This window comes from Callorhinus ursinus, unplaced genomic scaffold, assembly GCF_003265705.2.
Source record: "Callorhinus ursinus isolate GAN/ISIS: 27379988/994484 unplaced genomic scaffold, GSC_fseal_2.0 scaffold51, whole genome shotgun sequence".
In the NCBI taxonomy this organism is placed as follows: Eukaryota; Metazoa; Chordata; class Mammalia; order Carnivora; family Otariidae; genus Callorhinus; species Callorhinus ursinus.
This window is the reverse complement of record NW_027397113.1, coordinates 856,433-877,043: the sequence shown is the minus strand read 5'-3', so window position 1 is coordinate 877,043 and position 20,611 is coordinate 856,433. Positions and strand designations below refer to the sequence as shown.

At 53.8% G+C, this 20,611-nt stretch overlaps 1 protein-coding gene across 1 annotated transcript in view; it reads right to left on the bottom strand.

The window, feature by feature from the left end:
* Nucleotides 1-20,611, bottom strand: part of KCNQ1 (potassium voltage-gated channel subfamily Q member 1) — a gene marked incomplete at its 5' end in the record, with an annotated part of 315,610 nt that overhangs the window by 61,721 nt on the left and 233,278 nt on the right. Inside the window, 4 exons of the mRNA XM_025878623.1 lie at nucleotides 7,760-7,821; nucleotides 9,003-9,049; nucleotides 9,941-10,035; nucleotides 14,786-14,861. Of these exons, the coding sequence (XP_025734408.1) occupies nucleotides 7,760-7,821; nucleotides 9,003-9,049; nucleotides 9,941-10,035; nucleotides 14,786-14,861 (280 nt within the window). The remainder of the gene's footprint in view (nucleotides 1-7,759; nucleotides 7,822-9,002; nucleotides 9,050-9,940; nucleotides 10,036-14,785; nucleotides 14,862-20,611) is intronic.

Sequence of the window (20,611 nt, the reverse complement as noted above, 5' to 3'; positions counted from 1 at the left end):
AGTAATAATTCAAAAATGAAGGAAACAGTTCCATTAACAATAGCACCAAAAATCATAAAATATTTAGGAGTAAATTTAACAAAAGATGTGTAAGAATTGTACACCAAAAATGACATCACTGGAAGAAACTAAAGTATGGAAACTAATGAATGGAAGGCTATAACATGCTCATGAGTTAGGAGACTCTATATTCTTAAGCTGTCAGTTTTTCCCAGATGGATCCATAGGTTCAACACAATCCCTATCAAAATCCCAGCTTGCTCGCTTTCTTTCTTTCAGTAGAAACTGACAAGATGATTCCCGAATTTGTAGAAAAATTCATAGGACTTAGAATGAGCAAAACAATTTGAGAAAGAAGAAAAAACCTGGGAGACTTACACTACCTGATTTCAAAACATACCATACGGCTCCAATAATCAAGACAGTGTAATGTGGATTTGAGGACAGGCATATAGACAAAGAGAATGGACGTGAGAATCCAGAAATAAACCCATATATTTATGCTCAATTGATTTCTGACAAAGGTGCTGTGACAGTTCAATGGGAAAAATAGTCTTTTCAACAGAAGGTGCCAAGGCCATGGGATATCTATAAGCAAAAAATTAAAAAATAAAAAAAATAAAGGAAATTAACTTAGACTTGACCTCACACCACACCCCAAAATTAACTGAAAATAAATTACAGACCTAAATATAACAGTTAAACCCATAAAACTTCTGGAAGAAAACGTTCATGGCCTTGGGTAGACTATCAAAAGCATGAGCTACACAAGAAAACATACATTGGACTTCATTAAGATGTAAAACATTTTTTTTTAAAGAAATGATGAAGAAAATGAACAGACAGCCACAGAAGGGGAGAAAATATTTGTAAGTCGTATATCTGATAGAGGACTTGTGTCTGGAACACATAAGCCACTCTTATGACTCAGTAACAGAACAAACAACTTAAGCAGGAAAACAGGCAAGAGAGTTGAATGCACACTTCACCAAACACGACTATGAATGTCGAATAACCACATGAAAGTCTGCTCAACATCATTGGTGATTAGTGAAATGCAAATCAAACCCACAATGAGATGTGATCACATACTCACCAGATCGGCTAAAATAAAAAAGACCACCCCTACCACATATTTGCAATGATACAGAGAAAGTGGAACATTTGTATGTTACTGGTGGGACATCAAAATGGTACAGATCCCTTTGGAAAACAGGTCAAGTTTTTTTTTTTTTTTTTTTTTAGAAAGTTGAAAAGAAACTTACCATAGAACCCATCAATTTCACTCTTAGGAACCTAAGATGTGACAATGTATGTCCATACAAAGGCTCATAGATAACAGTCCACAGCAGCATTACCTATAATAACCCCAAATTGCAAACCATCCAAATGTCCATCAACTGGCAATTGCATAAACAAAATGTGGTCTATCCATACAACAGAATACTAGTCAGTATTAAACAGGAAAGAAAAACGTGGCACAACAAAGATGAACCTCAAGAACTTTACATTATGTAAAAAAAAACAAAAAAACAAACCCTAAACTCAGAACACCACATGTTGGACGACTCCATTTACATGAAACCTCTACAAAAGGCAAATTTCTAGCCTTACAGAAATTTAAGGAGGGCGCCTGCGTGGCTCAGTCAGGTAAGCATCCAACTCTCAGTTTCAACTCGGGTCATGATCTCAGGGTTTTGAGATGAAGCCCCATGTCAGGCTCCATGCTGGGCAAGGAGTCTCCTTAAGATTCTCTCTCTCTCTCCCTCTTTCACACACACTGTCTCTCCCCCTCCCTCCCTCTCTAAAAAAAGAAAAAAAAAAAAGAAATTTAAGGATACAAAGACAGAAAGACCGTGTCTAGGGGTGGGAACTGGCAATGATTGCAAATGGAATTGAGAGAATTTGGGGGATGTTGAAGATGTTCTAAAACTTAGGTTTGACGATAGTTGCACATCAAATTAGAAATTTACTAAAATCTGTCGCACGTTTACATCACATGAACTTTATGGCATGCAAATTATACCTCAATAAAGCTTTTAAAAAAAGATGTGCAAACAAAATTAATAGACGATAATAGACTTTAAGGGTAAAGAAAACACTGCTGGATATAAAGAGGAGGCTGTGTGATTATAAAACACTGAATCCAGCAGCGATGATATAAAAAGTTGACTATATGCATCTAGCCATAAGATCTAAAAACACATAATGCAAAAACTAACAGAAATATAAGGAAAATTAGACAAATTCCCCACAGCAGTTGGAATTTTGAGGTATTTCTCAGTATTGATGGATCAAGGAAATAACAATATTCCAATCAGAATATAGATTTCAAGAAAACAATTAGCCAGCTTGTCCTAATGGATGTAAATATAACCTTGCAGCTGACAGGGTCAGAATACACATGGTATTCAAGTACAGAAGGTCCATTTACAAAAATGGATGACTTATTGTGCCATTAAACATGTTTCACAGTATTTCAAAGGACTGGTGTCACACAATCACTTTCTGTGACAAGCGAGCAATTAGGAAACTCTCACAAACCTAACGATGACAAAAGTCACATTGTAAATAGCTGCTGGGGCAAACAAGAGGTCATCACAGAGATGAGAAAGATGTATACGTGAATGGACATTAGATTCAAATGCTACATATCAAAACTGGGGGATGCCCTTTAAGTGGTAGTTAGACAAAAATGTACAGCCTTAAACTCACACCTTAGAAATCTAGGAAGTCTGAAAAGTAGTAATTATCCAACCTAAGAAGTTAGAGAAAGAGCAATAGAGGCCAAGTATTTAGAAGGAAGAAAACAAAGAGAGGTCAATGAAACAAAATCAAAACTTACAAGAGTGAGGATCAATAAAGTCAAAAGTTTGTTGACAATATTAATAAAATTGGCAAATAGCTGGCAAGCTTGACCAATGGGGGGAAAAAAGCAAAGGCACAAATAAATAATACTGGCAATAAAAAAGGTGCTTAGCTACTGATGATACGGACATTGAAATGATAATGGCAGTAAATTGGAAAACTGAGAGGAAATGTACAGATTTCTAGAATGTACAACTGAACAAAACTGACACGAGAAGAGATAGAAAACCTGCTGTCCCATAACCGCCAAGTCTTTGACTCAGAGTGTGAAGTCTTCCCATAAAGAAAGCACCAGGCCCGGATGGCTTTACCTTTAAATTTCACCAAACATTCAAAGGGGAAACAAAAATTCCGAATCCCATATAAAATGTTCCAAAATGTGGAAAAAGAGAGAACACTTTCCAACTCATTCAGTGAGCCTCACGTACATTTGACACCACATCCTGATGAAGATGGTACAGAAGGGGAGAATGAGGTTAGGTATGTATCTCATACATAGATGGCAAGGCGAAAACCCTGAAGAAAACACTAGCAGGCAAATTTCAGCTGTGTCTAGGAAATAATGCATACTTTGAAGGGCTGGTGGGGCCGGAGTCCACATGGATGGCTGGACAATGGTTGCAGAGGGAGATGACCAACACCTAGGCCCAGCAGGGAGGCCGTGGGGCTGAAGAACCGGGTGAATGGCATCTAGGTGGCTCTTGGGGGTAAGCAGGGAGGGGTTGTTGGGATGACAAGGTCTCAGGCCAGCTGGTAGCTGGTGGTGGGCGGGGGGAATGGAGGAATCCCTCTGGGTTGAGGACAGAGCAGGAGGAGCTGTGTCTGGGGCAGACGGCAGGTCCTGGGTAACTGGGCTTGTCTGGTCCAAGGGGAGGGCAAATGTATGCTCAGCAGAGGGGTCGGGGGCCGGTGTGCTGTGGAGAAGGGGTACTCTCAGGCTGGGGGCATTTGGGTCCAGGAGAAAGGTGTGCCTGGCCAGGGTTCTAGGACAGGAGGCTGTGGAAGGAGCGTCAGATGGTGGGGGTGGGGGCCCCTTCCCACCCACGCCCTCTGAGCTGGGGCCTGCAAACCCAGGCCTTCCCTGTGTCCGGCTCTAAGCCATGAACATTTCCGGCAAAAACAGAGAAGAAAGAAATCCTCCCAGCCCACTGTGCTCCTCATATCAGCAAAAGCAGTATGAGCTGAGCTTGCAAAATAAACAGGGCTCAACATCAGCCCTGCAGCCTGTCCTGGGGACTGAGCTAAGAATACGCACGGGGGCGGAAGGTTGGAGCAGTCTTCTCCACGGCTCCCCAGAGAGCCAAGGGGACGCCTGCCTCCCGAGCAGCTCTTGAGGGGCCGGGGGCTGGGCAGGGGCTGGTGTTCTCAGGACTCCTGTTCCAGGGCCTGGCCAGGCCACTCTGTCCTAATCTGTGCCGCTGCTCTGGCCAGCGCAGCCCGTGGGCCTTACCGCCCGCTCCCCAGCCCCCGCTCCCCAGCTTGGCCCTCCACACTGCTACCTGGCTTCTTTTCCAACAGGCCCCTCAAGGTTTCGTGTTTATGACGCACTTTCTGGCTTCCTCTCTCTATCTCAGCTCCCTCACCCACCTGTGGCCTCCGCTGGGACCGGCTCTTCACCGGACCCGCTGTGTGACCTTGGGCAACTGCTCAACCTCTCTGGGGCTCAGTTTCCCCACTCGTAAGGAAGGATTTATTTGGGCAAATGAGGGTCCTTCCTTCCCAGAAGGAGAACAACAGGAAGGAGCACATGGAGGCTCTGGTGATTTTTAAACAGAAGCTGGCGAGGAGCTGCTCATGCCTTTCCCTTTCGCTGCTAAAGGGAGGCCGGTGGGGAGCCGGCCTGAGACACGGGGAGCAGGTTCCCAACTGTGTGGGGGTGAGGCCCGTGGGGATGCAGCCTGTGGGGCGGGAATGCCAGTTTTGCTCTTCACAGCCTTGGAGCGGGGCGGGCCTCCACAGCCCAGCTGAGCCAGGCCAGGGACAGGGGCGCTAGGCACCCCAGGAACAGGCAGGCGGGGCACTCTGAGGTGGGGGGAAGCCCTCTGGCAGGCAGGAGCTGTGACAAGGGCTCCCGCGAGCAGGAAGTGCCTGGGACCCTTCTCCCCCTTGTGGCCCTTGGCCTGGACATAAGGGAAGGGGGCTCCTTGCAGGGAAACCGAGGCACCACTGGACAAGCTGAGCTAGCTTTCCCTGGTAGCTCCCTGCAAGTGGACAGCCCAGCCTCCTGCTCTCAGAATTGATCTGCTCCCGAGAATGGGGACCAGCAGCTGTGCTCCCTAAATGTCCTCCCCCCCCACCTCTCCAAGCCCGTGTCCCGCAGCTGAGTGGGCGCGCCTGGGATGGGAGCTCCATCATAGCTGGGCCAGAGCCCTGCCTCCCAGTGTGAGGGCCAGGCTCCTGTCCCGCCCGCAGCCAGCCCCGCGGGGTCGGGGACCGCCCGGGGACTCTGGCCGGCTGGCACTGCTGCAGACCTGCTGGGCCCCGGAGGGCCGGGGGCGGCTGGATTTCCTGCCTCCGGCTTCCCGCAATCAGCAGGATTGCTCGGGGGTTGTTTATGGTCCCCATGGCCCTGGTGATAACTGTGATAACACGGGCCCAGGACGTGCCACCGTGCCCTCTGGACCTGGCGAGGCCCTTTCCCAGGGTCTGTCGCTGAGGAGGCCCGGGCCAGCAGCGGAGGAGGGCCGGGGCAGGCTGAGCCCATCCCTGCCAGCCCCTCGAGGGACCGCGGGGGCTGCGATCTGGCACAGAGCACGGGCTTGGGCACCACCTGGGAGACCGCAAGCAGGTGGGTCCGGCTCTCAGACTGAGCCGGTTCCTCACAGCAGAAGGGCACAACCCCAGTCTCCCTGGTCACCGTGCATGTGGATGTCCCAGAGTCCTCACGGCCCAGCGGTCACCCCTCTCCTGGAGGCCGAGGCCACCGGGGGCTTTGTTCCCAAACCTTGCCCCCAGGGATCAGGGACTCCGGAAAATACTTCCCTTTGTTGTTCAGATCTGAAGAAACGAGGGCGTGTACGTAATTCCCTATCCTGGAGGCCGGTGCAGGCCCCACACTGACCGTGGCCAACCAGGCCATCCTGGGGGTCAGACCCGGGCAGGCAGCTGGATGTCTGTTCCTCTAGCCTCAAGAGGGGGCGCTGCTCCAGGAGACCCTACCCCCTACCCACGGTCACCCCCAGAGGACACCAGGCTCTAGTCTGAGCTTCAAGGGGTGGCCTGCCCTGAGAAGCAGTGGGCGGAGCATAAGGAAGCTCTAGAACAGCAGGGCAGGAGGTCAAGGAGAGGTGAGCGCATCTAGAAGCTGGTGCAGCAGCGGCCACGCCCAGGGCCGCTGGGGCAGGGAGGCCCGTGCACCCAGGGGCCACCACGAGTCCCGTCAGCAGTGGGGGCCAGTCAGCAAAAGCTCCTTGGCCAGGGTGCCAGGGCTGGGCGAGGAGGTTGGACAGAGGGGCCTGGGTCTATTCCCTGCTCTACCTCGGCTTCCTCTGATGTCTAGAAGCCCCCCACAGGGTGTCTGGCCTGCTGTACTGGGGTGGGCCACCAGCAGCTCCTAGCGGGTTATGCCAGCCCCCAGCCCCTGGCCCCGAGAAGAGCGCGTGCTGAGGATACCCTTGTTCAGTGGAGGATCCCCAGGCCTCTGATACCTGTCGGCTGCTGATGTGACCTCTCCTGCTCACATCCTGCCAGATAGGGCCATCTGCCACTGGGCCATCTGCCTGAGAGCAGGCCAGGTACCTGCCTGGTTGGGGCCTGCACTGCCCGGGGGGGCCAGGTCCCCTAGCAGGCCACATGTTGGGGGTCACACAGTCTCAGCTGGCTAGGCCCAAAGTGAGGGCCCCTGTGGGCACCTGGACAGTGGTTCTCCCTCTCTCTCTCTGGGTCCATCCGGCGTCATGGCCCCACGGCCAGCAAAGGTCAGGGCAGATGATGCAGGTGGGGAAGGGGTGATGTTGCAGGCCGGGGCCCGGGGTGGGGTGGGGACAGGGAGCTGTGCCCCTGCCCTGCCTGCCCAGCTTCAGCAGGGATGGAAGTGGGCCAGAGCCCGGGGTTGCCAAGGAAACCGAGCAGCAGACACAGGCCCTGCCCAACAAAATCCCTCTATTTTTAGTCTCCCAGCTACTTTCAGATAAAGCCCGTGTAGACCGACGAGCTGTCGGGCAAGATAACGGCCCCCTCCAAACCACGGACACTTCACAGAGTGGGCCTGAGCCTGAGAAAGGCTCCCTCGGCCCCCCAGGACACCCCGGGAGGAGGCTCCCACGCTGAGAGGCCCACAAGCCTGCCGCAGACATGGAGGCATCCCGGTGGCCGAGGGGCCCGTGCTTGAGCAGAGGGAGCGCGGGCTTCACGGCAGAGGAAGACCCACAGGCCCCGCGTTCCACCTGGATACTGAGCGGGGCCTTGGCCAGCACGGAACCCCTCCCAGCACGGTCTGCACCCTACCGTGGAGGGTCCTTGAGCCTGCAGCCCCAGCTCCCCGCCGACGCACCCCGACGCACCCTTGTGCCACTCCCAGCACCTCTGACCTCTCTGAGCCCACATGGCGGTGGTGTAGACGGCACTGCCCACCCCACCGTGCCCTGGGTGGCCTCAGCTACTCCCGAGAGGGGCCTGGGGGCACCGGGCCCCACTTGTCAGTAAGGATGCCGCATGCCAGAGGTCCTACAAACCAGGTCCCAGGGGATTGATGCCCGCTTCGTGTGGGGGAGTGGACATGAACCCCAGCTCAGGGAGACCCATATGAAACGCCCTGAGCACAGGCCGGGGGGCAGGGAGGCCCGCACACGGGTTTGGGACACAGGTGGGAGAGTGAAGGGCTGCTGTGGCCGCCGCCCCAAGGACCAGGACCGTCATCAGAGCCCGCGTGGCCCGGGACTCCCGCGCCTACCTTGTCTTCCACCCGGTTCAGGCGGGCCCCGATGGTGTTGCTGCCGCGGTCCTTGCTCTTCTCTGTGGGGTGGAGCACCCAAATCAGGGACGTGTGTGTTGGCAGCGTGGGGGTACTTGAAGGGAAGGGTGATGGGGGGGTGGCCTGGGGTCAAAGGTCTGCACTGTGAGCACCTCCACGGTGGGAACCCTGGGAGGCGTGGGGGGTGGCTGGGCAGGGTGCCCCCGCAGGGCCTTGGAGAGCCTGGCACACAAGGACGGTACGGCCCTGCGGGGGCTGCGGGCATGTGCGGACGCACCCCGTGTTACGGCACTGTGTGGGTACGGCGTGTTGCGGGGGCGGAGGGTCTGTGGCGACCCTGCGGTGGGTGAGCCTGTGGGTGCCGTTGCCCCAACAGCATTTGCTCACTTCCTGTCTCTGTGCCACATTTTAGTAATTTGTGCCATGGTTCAAGCATTTTCATTATTCTTTGTCGTGGTGATGCGTCATCTGAGACGAGCCCCACTGGCGGCTCAGGTGACGGCCGGCACTTATTAGCAACAGTCCTTTTGGGTGAGGTCTGCTGGTTGGTTTTTCCAGATGCAGAGCCGTTGTACACAGCGGACTACGCTAGGGCGTAACTCTAACTTTTATCTGCCCTGGGAAGCCCTGAAATTCTTTCGACCCGCTTTATCGCGATACTTGCTTTATTGTGGTGGTCTGGAACAATCTTGCCGGATTGCTGACGTGGGCCTGGACATTCTGCGTGCCCCCCCACCCCCGCCCCCGCCACGCTGGCCTCGCCCAGCTGCCCTGCCATCCGGCCCCCGCTGAGCCGCGGCTCCCACTGCAACTTGGGTTGGGCGACCCACGGAACTGGCCTGGCCCCGTCCTCCCTGGAGGGAGCCGTAGGCCCGGTCCGGGGAACACGAGGGGTCAGGGCTGGAGAACGGCCCCCGCCCTGCTGCTGATGCTGCTGGCCCCTCAGGCCCTCGGGGCTGGCTACTCACCTGCATGGTGGTCACACCTGGATCTCTGAGGGCCTAGAAAAGCCCACTGTTTAAAGGGATCCTGCACTAATGGAAAATTCCTTTGTAAAGCACATGCCTAGGCACTTGGTCCAGGGTGGGGTCCACCTGCCCCCCTCTGCGGGTGGGCCTGTCCTGCGCTTCCAAGGCCCTGGTGGCCCATTCTGAGGGGGAGAGGCGGGTGTGGGTGCCGGGGGGGGGAGGGGGAGGCAGGGAGTCTTGATGAGGAAACCCACCTGAGACGGAGATGAAGAGGGAGGGCTTCCCGATAGACTGGTCCAGCCTGGGAGAGAGGGAGGGAGGGAGGGAGGGAGGCAGATGGACACCAGCTCATGCTCGGCCCAGGCACCACACACACACCCAGCCCGTCAGTGGGTGGATAGGCCAGGTACCCAGCAGGGCAACAAGCCACCCACCCCTTCTGGGGACACCCACCGTTGCCACCCACGAACCTGCCACGGGGCCTCACGGGCCCCAGAGGCCCATAGTACTGTGGGGAGCTCAGAGGCAAGGGGCAGTAGTTGGGCAGTCCCTTAGGCTTCCTCCCTGGGCAGGGCAGGGACTCAGGACAGCCCCGGGTCCCGTCATTGCTTTGTAAGAGGCCCAGGCCAGGCACCTCCGCCATGCTCAGAGAGACCGGCCTGAGAATGGCCCTTCCAGGGTGAGGCCCGGTCACGGAGCTAAGAGGGCTTCATGTCCCCACAGTGGGTTAGCCATGGCAGGGGGCAGCCTGACCTCTGGTTGTGGTCAGGACGGGCACAGTGTCCCAGCCGTACCCTGGGACACAGCGGGGTGAGGTTCCCAGGCAAGCCCACCATAGAGGTACAGCTGGTCTGAGCCTGTGTAGGCCCTGAGACCACACTGCTTCCATGGGAACAGCTCTCCAGGCTGGACACTGGAGGCTGGACGCTGGCGTCTCCCACTGGTTAGGGTTCCGGGCTCCAGGTCCAGGACGGGGAGGCCTCAGACGCGTAGCCCCGGGGGGTGGGACTCTGTGCGGCAGGCCCGGCCTCCCTCGCTCCGGGGTGCTGTGGTAGGAGGTGGGCGTGCGGGGTATCCTGCGGCTCTGTGGGGGCGGCTGGCTGCCGAGCCGGTACCGCTGGAGTGAGACGGTAGGGGATCCCCGCCCAGCCACCCCCCGTCCTTGCAGATCGCCCCTGGCGCCCAGGCCCACCTTCTCTGCAGCTCTTTGATGCGCACCATGAGGTTGAGGTGGCCCTGGGAGTACTGCTCGATGACGTCCCGCACGTCGTAGGGTTTCCGCGCTTGCTGCAGGCCACAAAGACCGTCACTCCCTGTGCCGCGCCCCGTCGGCCCAGCGCTGCCCGCCGGCAGGGGACCTCTCAGGGACTTAAGGAGACCACCCCTGTGGTGCAACGGGGCTGTCCTGGCCCAGGGCGCACGCAGGGGCCCCCTCACCCCCAGGCCTTGGTCTCTGGGGCTTGGGGATCCCAGGCTGGCGACTTGGCCTCTCTGGGCCTTTGCTTCCTGCCCACTCACTGCAGGGCCCCTGCCTGCTTCCCCTTTGCAGGTTACTAGCCCCTGTTCTTGGGAAGAACTCGTCCAGCTGCTGGACCAGGAGGGGCCCAGCTTTGTGCAACCACTGTCTTCCCGGCCCCAAGCTGGGCCCTGACACTCGCACGGCTCTCTGGGTGGGGGAGAGCCTGCAAAGGTGGCCCTGGGTGACAGCCCCGCCTGTCGTGCCCGCTCTCCGCGACAGGCTGCCTGCTGGGGCTCCGAGGCTGCCAGAGCAGAGGGGATGCTCCCCCAGCGGGCCTGGGGCAGGGCAGGGCAGCTGACCCCACGGCACCTCAGCTTGGCACCAGCTCTGAGCCCATGAATGCATATGCGGCTCAGGTGAAATCACCAGAAACCACAACAGAGAGAATGAGGCGTCTCATGATGTCGGCAAAACCTCAAGCCACATTTATGGCCCCGTTCCCAGGAGCCCGTGGGCAGAGGGTCTCCCCCAGGTAGCGGCAGGCCGGCTGAGTGGGGGGGCTGATGGCCCAGAAGGCCCTTCACCCACACAAGCCAGGCACTGGTGCGTGGGAACACAACCCCTCTATCCAAGGGGCCACGGGGACGCCTGGTCGGGTGGGGCCCAGGGCCTCATCAGCACTGGAGTCCACATTAGCCATGAGCCTGGGGTTACTGCCTCTTGCTGGGGAGGGCAAAGCCCCGGAGGCAAGCCAGATAGCTTGGTGGAGGAGGCTGGCCCGGGGCAGAGGCCACGAGGAACGAGGTTCAGAGACCCACCGAGGGTCTGGGCCGGGTCTCCTCCCCGGGGGGACCCTGGGGACATGTCCTCCCTGCCCAGCAGAGACCTACCCCTTCTTGCGGTACCCCCCTCCCCCTGAGACGGGGGCTCCCCTAATCTGATGGCATGGCCAGCCCTGCTTTCCCAGAAACATGGGGTACCCCGGAGGACACCTTCTTCAGATCCCGGGTTGCACTTCTGATGTGCCCAGGGGCTCTGCCATCCACATGGGCAGCTCGGCAGTGTTCTGGCGGTGCCCCTGCTAGGATTCTGGACTCAGAATTCCAAGGCAGAGGCCTTCTTCCTCCCAGGGGCTGGAACCCAGAAGTCCAGGGGGTCCCTGTCCTCCCACGTGACCTACCAGGTGGGGCCCTCGGCCCTCACAGGCAACACACAACCCCTCTCTGGGCCCCAAATCAGGCCCCTGAGGTTGGTGGGGGAGGGCTGGGATTGACCTGATCTTCCCCAAAGCACAGCTGTGTCCCTGATAGGACTTGCCACCCTTGGGGCCCATGCTGGGCTCCAGAACCACCTGCATCATCTTGTGGGCTACATCCAAGGCCTGTCATGAGATCACAGGGGCGGGCATGGGAGAGGATTCTGGGCGGACCCTCTGCTCCCCCTACCCCACGCTCAGCTGAATGATAGTCATAAGAGCAACACTTAGGTACAGGCTAGCGATAATGTCCCCAGATCTTAGTTTTTCCTTCTGTAAGATGGGGGTGCTGAGCCCCGCCCTCCCTTCTGTAAGATGGGGTGCTGAGCCCCGGCCCTCCCTTTGTGAGAGTCTGTGGTCCTCCTCAGTGCGCACGCAGAAGGTGGCCCTGGGTCATGACAGTCAGCCTCCCGAGGGCCACAGGGCCCTGTGAGGCCTGAGGCTCTTGCAGGCATGCCAGCGAGGTCTGGGCCAGGGCGCGGGCTGCGTTCAGAGCTCTGGGGGTGCGGGCCTGGCCTGGGGCGGGGTGGAGCACAGCGCTGGGCTGGGCCCCCAGACAGGCTGGAGAGCATGGGCCGTTGCCTGTAGGTGAATGTGGGCACCTGAGTGTGTCAGGAGCTTGTGTGGTGCACATGTGTGTCTCTGGGAAGGCCCGAGAGAGAACCTGAGAGAGATGGGGGGAGAGTATGAGCACGTGCCTGAGGGTGTGTCCGCAGGAGAGGGTTGGCGGCTGGACTCGGCTCTGGGGGGCAGGGGGGCTCAGAGCCCAGGCCACAGAAGGGTCAGTGCCGCCTGGCTGACCCCCAGGACCCATGTCCCGGCGGGGCCCCAGGCGCCCTGAGACTTATCTTGGAGCCGCTAGTCCCCCCGGGTCTGGTCCGCACTCCTGGAGGCCTCTGTCAGGGGCGGCCTGGGGCCCCGCTGGAGAAACCATCTCCGCTCGTTCTCTCCAGAGCTCATTTCCTCTGGCGGCAGCAGCAGGAGCCTGAGATGAGCCGAGATAATGCAGGGCTGTCCAGAGGGACCGATGGTGGACATGGGAGTTCAAGGCAAACTGGAAGGGCTAAGAGCCTCTGGCTCCTCCGGCCAGACACAGGGGCGGCCCGCCGGGCACTTATCGGCCAGGCAGTGAGGCAGGGGGGCGGGGGTGGGGGGCGGAGGGCCACCCGCCACGTCTGCAGCCCCTGAGGCCCGGGGCGGGGGCGGGGTGCATGCAGACAGACAAACAGGCTGCTATGGGGGAAGGGAAGACATCCCTGACAGCTGGGCCTGGGGTGGAGGCTGCCCTGCAGCCCGCAGAGCTCCTCACTGCCAGGCGCCCCCCCGCCACGGCCGCTCCCCCCGTGGGTCCCTCCTCCCTGTGGCAACAAGGGCCAGCTGGTGAGGCTGAGGCCGCCCCAGGCCCCCGCTTTGCTCGAGAGCCTCTGTACCCCACCAGGGCAAACAGGGAGGCTCTCAGGAGCGTCTCCATTCAAAGGGCCCCACCTGCTTTTTTCAGGGGCCCCAAGGGTCCTGGGCACAGGGTGGGGCAGAAAGCAGGGAAGGTAGGGTTGCCCGGCCTGCCTCTGGGGGACCACTTGCAGGGCCCTGGCCTGTGTCCGGCAGCAGGAAAGGGGACTCCCAGCCTGGAAGGAAGTACGGGGCCCCTGCTGATGCCCACGGGCAGTTTCCTTGCCTGCATTTCGGGGACAGGGTGCTCCCCAAGTCAGCTCCAGCCATGGTGGGTGCCCATCTGCCAAGGACAAACTCTGTCCTGAGCTGGAAGCTGCCCACGTGACCCCTGAACTGGGCCTGCCAGAAGCCTCAAGTTTCTGCCTGCTGTGCTGGGTGCCCCTAAACCCGGCAAGCCCACTGCCCACCCTGGCACAGCCCCCCAGTTCCCACTGCGCCTCGGGCAGTGGGTTCTAGGCTGCTTTGCAGGGCCCTGCTCTGGAGCCTCAGTGGCCTGGCTTCTCGGGTAGGGGCCATCCCCATTCTAGAAGATTCCCCACTGACCCCCCTCCTGAGTCCCGCCCCCTCCTCTACCAGGTTGATGTCTAGGGTTTTAGTTGTCACGGCTAGGCTGCTGGCCAGTGAGGGTACTACATCCTGGCCCTTCCCAGGGCCTCCCCCATGCTGCCCAGAGTGGACCCCTGCAGGGGCTTCTTGCAGCCCCTTCCCCACCAGGAAGGTGCTGGTGCTGCCAGGAGGTGGGCCCCTCCTCTTCCAGTGCCCCTTCAGCTCCCTGCCCTTCCAAGCTGCCCCTCTGCCTCTGAGAAGGCAGGCCATGGACTTCAGATACTCTAGATCTCTGGGGCCATCATGTCTTCCCCAGGATACCATCAGGGGGACCTCCGGGGGCCAGCCAAGAATGGCATTTACCGTGCCTCATGTGTTTGGGCAATGAGAAGTCCCAGGCCCTGGTGGGACCCTCGGCACAATTTGTCCCAGTTTGGCGGTGAATGGCCTCCCTGCCCGGAGGCATCAGGCAGGCGGGCAGCAGAGTACCACCGAGGGACTGTGTGTGCGAGCCACCCCTGAGATGGTGGCCAGCTGCTGAGCCCCGAGGGCTGCACACGGCACTTGTCAGAGGGAGGAGCACGGTAGCCAGGCCTTCTGGAAGGAGAATGGACACCCCCGAGTGTCCCCATTTCTGAATTCCACATGCTCTCAGAGTGAAGGCTGAGCCAGGGACCTCCTCAGACCAAGGACTGTCCCCACAGCAGAAGGAAGGAGCTGAGCCTGTTACCAGCTGGCTTTCTCTGGGGCCCTTTGGCTCCAAGGGCTCCAAGGGGCGGCTGCAGAAGACCTGGCCCTAGAGGGAAGGGGATGGGGAAGGGCAACCCTCCGGCTCCAGCCCCACCAATGGAGGAGCCCTTCCCTCTCCCTGTAAAGGGGGGGCCACCCCCTGGGGCACAGGCAGGGCCAGGCTACCCTTCTGTTCTCCTGACTCCCATTGGGGGTAGGGGGAGAACAGCGCCAAGAGCATTGACTCCAGGGGACAGGGCTCTGGAGTCGAGGGGACCCCACTTTCTGCCCAGGTGATGTGGGGCAGGCTTGGTGCCCTCTTTGTCACTCCCGAACCATCTGCCAGTCTATTAGGGGAGAGAAGGCTGAGTCCCTGAGGCTCTGCGTGCATGCAGCTTTGGGCTGGACCTCGGGGCAGGGTCCTTCCAGGGGTGTGCTGTCTCAGAGACGAACAATGAAGTCGTTTCAGGGTATTTGGTGAGCGAAGGGTCAGGTCTAGGGTGTGGCAAGGTATGGAGGCCTTGTAGGCTTTGCTGTGGGTGGGAGAGGAGCTCCCGCACCTGGCCCAGGGCAGGAGGGCTTAGTGTAGGACTCACCTGGAATTTCTTCTTGGCTACAAAGTACTGCATGCGCCGAATGACCTTGATGGTGGCCCGGTGGTGCTCCCGCAGCCTGCGGTGGGGAATGGAGGAGGTGTGAGTGGCCCCCTGTGACCGTCATCCCGTGCCCAGCACTTTCAGATGCTTGGCGCCTTCCCAAGTGTCTCCTGCTGCAGGCGGGCCGGGCCCTTCCAGAGACACGGAGAATGTCCAACCCCATGGGATGGAGGACTTCAAGGCTCCATATTGGTGGGGGAGGAGGGCAGGCCAGAGGCAGGAGACTTTTAATTAGCGGGATGATCCCAGAGGGACCCTTGCCTTGCCCGTTGCTTGGAAATGGTGCGGGAGTCAGTGTCCTGGGTTCACACGGGCTGTGCCTCTGATGCACAGAAGAACCACGGAAGCTTCTTTTCACCCTTGGGCCTCAGGCTCCTCACCAGTATAATGGGGAGGGAGTGCAAACAGAAGGCGCCCAAGGCCCCTTTCAGCTGGAACATTCTATGTCCCCACACATGGGCACACACTTGGAAAATGTAGGGGCTATAGGACAAATTAGCCAGATAATTACTACCTGAGTCACTCTGTCAGGAGGTTGCACTGTTTCCCCTCTCAAGTGCCTTCTAGAAACCTAGATCCTTCTAGAAACAAAGATCTTTCTAGAAACATCAAAAAAGGAAACATGACTGATGACGTGCATAGAAAAAAGTCTGGAAGGAACTACACCCACATGGAGGCATTGGGGCTTTGGCCACCAAGACTGCATGTGACCAACCCTCTGCCAGGAACAGTGCTCTGCCCTGCATCTTTTATACGCTGGAGGAAAACCAAATTATGTGTAGGGAGATAATATCATGGAGCCTTTACATATTTTTATACTGAAAAACCTGAAAGCCAAGGGAAAAAATAGACCACAGAAACAGATCTTGAGGTGTGGCAGATTCAGTGGCCCAAATGCTTGTAGCTCCTCTGTCAGGAGATAGAGTTGGTTTTCTCACTACTTGAATTTGGGCTGACATTGACACTTGCTCTGACAAAAAGAATGCTGGGAGGTCACACCGTGTATGACTGATGTGCTCTTGGAATGTGGCCACGTGAACCAGACTGAGCTGGGTGGCTGGAGAGGCACGCCAGTCAAGAGTCAGTATCAGGGAACAGACATGGGAGTAAGGCCGTCTCTGACCATTCAGCCCCAGTCGGCCTCCAGATGACTGTATCTGCATGAACGCGCACCCAGATCCAGCACAACAACCTCCCCACGGAGCTGACCCCAAATTGCTGACCCACAGAATCGTGAGCAAGAAAACGAGTTGTGGTCCTGAGCCACCATATTTAGGTGTGGTTTACTAGGCGGTGATAGATTGCAGATAAAGAAATTAGGAGCCCCACATGGGGCCCAGTCATATCAAGATCCTCAAACATATGGTGCTGGTTTGGAGACCAGGCACTGGGCAGATGATGGAAAAAAATGGCAGATCCTAAGATGCTGGACCTAGAGCATGATGCCGTCATTAATTGGAGGATACTCTGAGGTGTCCTGGAGGGGTGAGTGAATTTTTCGCGGGGAGGAATGTAAAAAGTTATGGCCCGAGGGCAGCCTGGTGTGGCTCAAAGATGGGTGCAGACCTTTTGCAGTTCCCCCGACATGTTTTCATCATGGCGGAAGTGGACCATGTTCTCAAGAGCCCTCGTAGCTCCCACTGTTGTCCTGTCAGAATGCTGCAGCCACATGGATGTGTCTGAGCCAGGCTGCCGGAAGAGCAACGTGGAGGAGAGCTGAGACCACCCGGTCCTGCCGAGCTGCTGCTCGGATGAACCCAGGGGAGACCACCCAGACGAGCAGCCCAAAATGCTGACCCACCGGCTCACGAGCAAACCGATGGCTGTGGTTTGCTTCAGAGCTTTTAGATAAAGACTTTAAAATAACCATGATTAATTGGTTCAAGAAGATAGATGGAGTATGTCACCCAAGAAATAAAATCTGTATTAAAAATAATAAAATGGAAATTCTAGAACAGAAAGGACGATACTGGAAATTAAGAATGTAGCAGATGAATTTGATAGCAGAGGAGATGCACAAGAAAGGAATGCGTGTGAACTGAAAGGGAATTGCCAGGTGGGGGCATGGAGACAGAATAGAATTAAACATACTGAAAAAATGCAAGATGTGGGAGATAGGATTCCTACACATGTGGAATCCCAGAAGGAGAGGAGACAAAAGGGAGACTCAGTGGCTGAGAATTTTCCAAAAATGATGGAAGACATCAGGCTGCAGATGCAAGCAGCTCTTTGGATCCCCAGGCTTATCAGAGTAACACTGCTGAGACCAAAGGCACGGGGAATGTCACAGAAGCAGTGCAGAAGGGGATGGGGACAATGACACATTATCCTGATGACTGGCTTTTCAACAGAAACGATAAAAGCCAGGAGACATCTTTTTTTAAGATTTTACTTATTTATTTGAGATAGAGAGTGAGAGAGAGAGAAAGCATGAGCAGGGGGAGGGGCAAAGGAAGAGGGAGAAGCAGGCTCTCTGTTGCGCAGGGAGCCCGATGAAGGGCTCGATCCCGGGACCCTGAGATCATGACCTGAGCTGAAGGCAGATGCTTAACAGAGTGAGCCACCCCGGCGCCCCGCCAGGTGCCATCTTTAAAGTGCTCAAGGAAAATTACTACCAACTTAGCATCCTAGACCCATCAAGTATACACTTAAAGATGAAGAAGAAATTGAAGTAAGCAAATCCTGTAGGATTCTACTCAGATGAGATCCCTAGAGGAGTCAGATTCAGAGGGACAGACAGCAGGGTGGTGGGAGCCAGGGGCTGGGGAGGCAGACGGGGAGTTGGCGTTTCGTGGGGACAGAGCTTCAGGTTCACAAGATGAAAAGGTTCTGGAGACAGAAGGTAGGGATGGCTGCACAACACGTGAATGTGCTCAGTGCCCCTGAGCTGTGCAAAAGAATGGTTAAGATGCTATATTTTATGTTATGTATATTTTACCACAACAAAAAAAAGAAGCTGAAACCAAAACCAAGAGAATTCACTGCTAGGAGAACTGCACTGGAAGAATGATTCAGGGGACAGGCAGAGAAAAATGATCCCAGAAGGCAGCACGGGAATACAGGAAGGAGTTAAGAACACATAAAAGGACAGATTTATGAGAAAGCTTCAATTTGTATTGACTGAAATGGTAATGCTTCATGAGGTTTAAATATTACTAGAGACAAAGAGGGATATTTCATAATTTTAAACAATGGTCGGTTCGGGAGAAAGGTATCAACCCTAAATCTGCATGCACTTAAAAACTGTATACATACCTGCATCTGTACATGCAGAGCAGAAACACATGATAAAAATAGCATAAAAGGCAGAGGGTACGGATGGGGTCGCACAGCTGTGAGTACCTCGGGCTGTAGGGAAATGGTAGAAGTGCTAATCTGAGGTCGACCCTAATGAGTCAGGGTGTCAACCACTGATAGAATAATGGAACTATGTAACAGTGCCAAGTTAACAGGGAATACAATACAGTGAAATAGTATCGATATTTGATTAATCCAGAAGAAGCAGGAAAGGAGATAAGGAAGAAGTGATGAGGCAGACCTGGAGTGTAAGGCAGTGGAGTACATGCCCTACAAGGGGACAAGACCTTTCAGTGAAAGGACCAACACTATCAGACAGGGTTCAAAAGGCAACTTGATGTTGCTTATAAATCTATATATAAACCTTTATACAAATATAAAGACATAGAGAGGTTGATAGCGAAATGATAGAAAAATATACATCATGGTGTAGGCCAAAGGGAGCTGGTGTAGGTAAACTGTATCATACAAAGTAAACTTTAAATATGACCAGAGACAAAGATGGATATTTCATAATTTAAAAAGCTGTTACCCTGGTAAGAAGATATCAATTCTAAATCTGTATGTACCTAAAAACATAACTTTAAAATATATAAAGCAAAACTGGCAGAACTAAGAGGTTAAAAAGAACATGCAACAATCACGGTGGGAGATTTGAATATACCTCTGTCAGTAACTGATAGAAGAGCAGGCAAACCGTCAACAGAGAGATGAATTTGGATGACATGAGTAGCAACTTGACCTAATCAACGTTTACAGAGCACCGGTCTCAGTAGCTGAAGAGTAGTACATAAGCTTTCCAAGTGCACATGGAACATTTACCCGAACAGACTATACACCGGGCTTTAAAAGCAAGTTCCAACAAATTTCAAAGAAATTCAATCATATCCGTATGTTCTCTGACTGCAGTGAAATTAAACAAAAACCAATAAGAAAAAGATAACTAGAAAATCCTTAAGTGTTTTAGAAATTAATCTAAATGACCCAAGGTCAAAGAAGAAATCTAGTAAGAATCAGAAAGTATTTTAAATTGGATAATAATAAAAAGGTCACCTATCACAGCTAAATAAGAGGGTGAGGTACCATGAAGTAAAGTAAGTGCTTAGAGAAAACCTACGACCTTAAACGTATACATTAGAGAAGAGGGAGGCCAAACTCTTTTTCAAGACGTTAAAAAAATAACAAATTAAACTCAAAGAAAGTAGATAGAGATAATACACAGTATAACTCAATGAAATAAAAAATGAACATTACATTAAAAACATCAACAAAGCCAAATTTTGATTGTCTGAAGAAACTAATGAAATTGACAAACTTTTGGCAAGAGTGACTGGGGGGCAATGGGATGCAAATCACCAATGTCAGGCATCAAAAACAGAACATCTTTACAGACTCAGGAGTTAAAAACTCTATTCAGAGGACACTGTGTACAAAAGTAATTTTGATAGCTTAGTTAAAATATGTCAATTCCTTAAACATAATACATAAAAGCAGACACAAGAAGAAATAAAAAATCCAAATTTCCCATAATCACATAAATTAAATTAGGAATTTTAATAATCTTTGCATAAAGCAAACTAATAAAACCTTAAGTCTAGGTGATTTTACCAGTAAATTCTTCTAAACATTTAAGGAAGAACTAATACCAGTTTTATATAAATCTTCTGGAGGATTTTTATGAAGCAGCATATCCTTTATATCAAAACTGGACAGGATATTTCAAGAAATAAAAATCACCAGCCAATGTCTCTCATAAACACAGAGGCAAATATCCTGCCCGTAATAGCAACAAACTAAACCCAGTGCTGTCTATAAAGACATGTGATCGATGAAGTTTAATTCAGTTATCCAAGGCTGTGTCAGCATCTGAAAATAAACCCACATAATTGGCCACAGAATAAGTTAAGAATAGATTATATTTGTTCTATAATCACAGAATAAAGTCAACAGAATAAGTCTAAGGAGAAACATATAATCAATGCAAAAGATGCAGAGAAACATTTGATAAAACTCAAGAGCCATTCCTAATTAGAAACACGACTCCAAGGAAAGCAGGAATAGAAGGGAACTCTATTATGCAGAAAACAAATACAAACACAAAACAAGACAAGACCCAGTAGAGTGAACGTCACACTCAATGGTGAAATATTAGGACACCTTCTTTCTGAGAGAGGGAGCAAGGCAGGGTTGTCCACGGTCACCCTTTCTACCTGATGCCGTCCTGAGAGTCTCAGCTAGTGCGTCAAGGGAAGGAAAAGAAAATGAAAGACAGAATCACGGGACAGGGTAAAAAGAAAACCAGTTACTTGCAAATGACGTAATCATAGATGTTAAAAAAAAAAATCTTCAGAATCTTCAGATAAACTCTTTGATTGATAAATGAAGTTAGCAAGAACACCGGTTTCAAAGACAACATACAAAAATCACTGGTAGGTCTGTATGCTAGTAACAATGAGGAAATAAAACAAA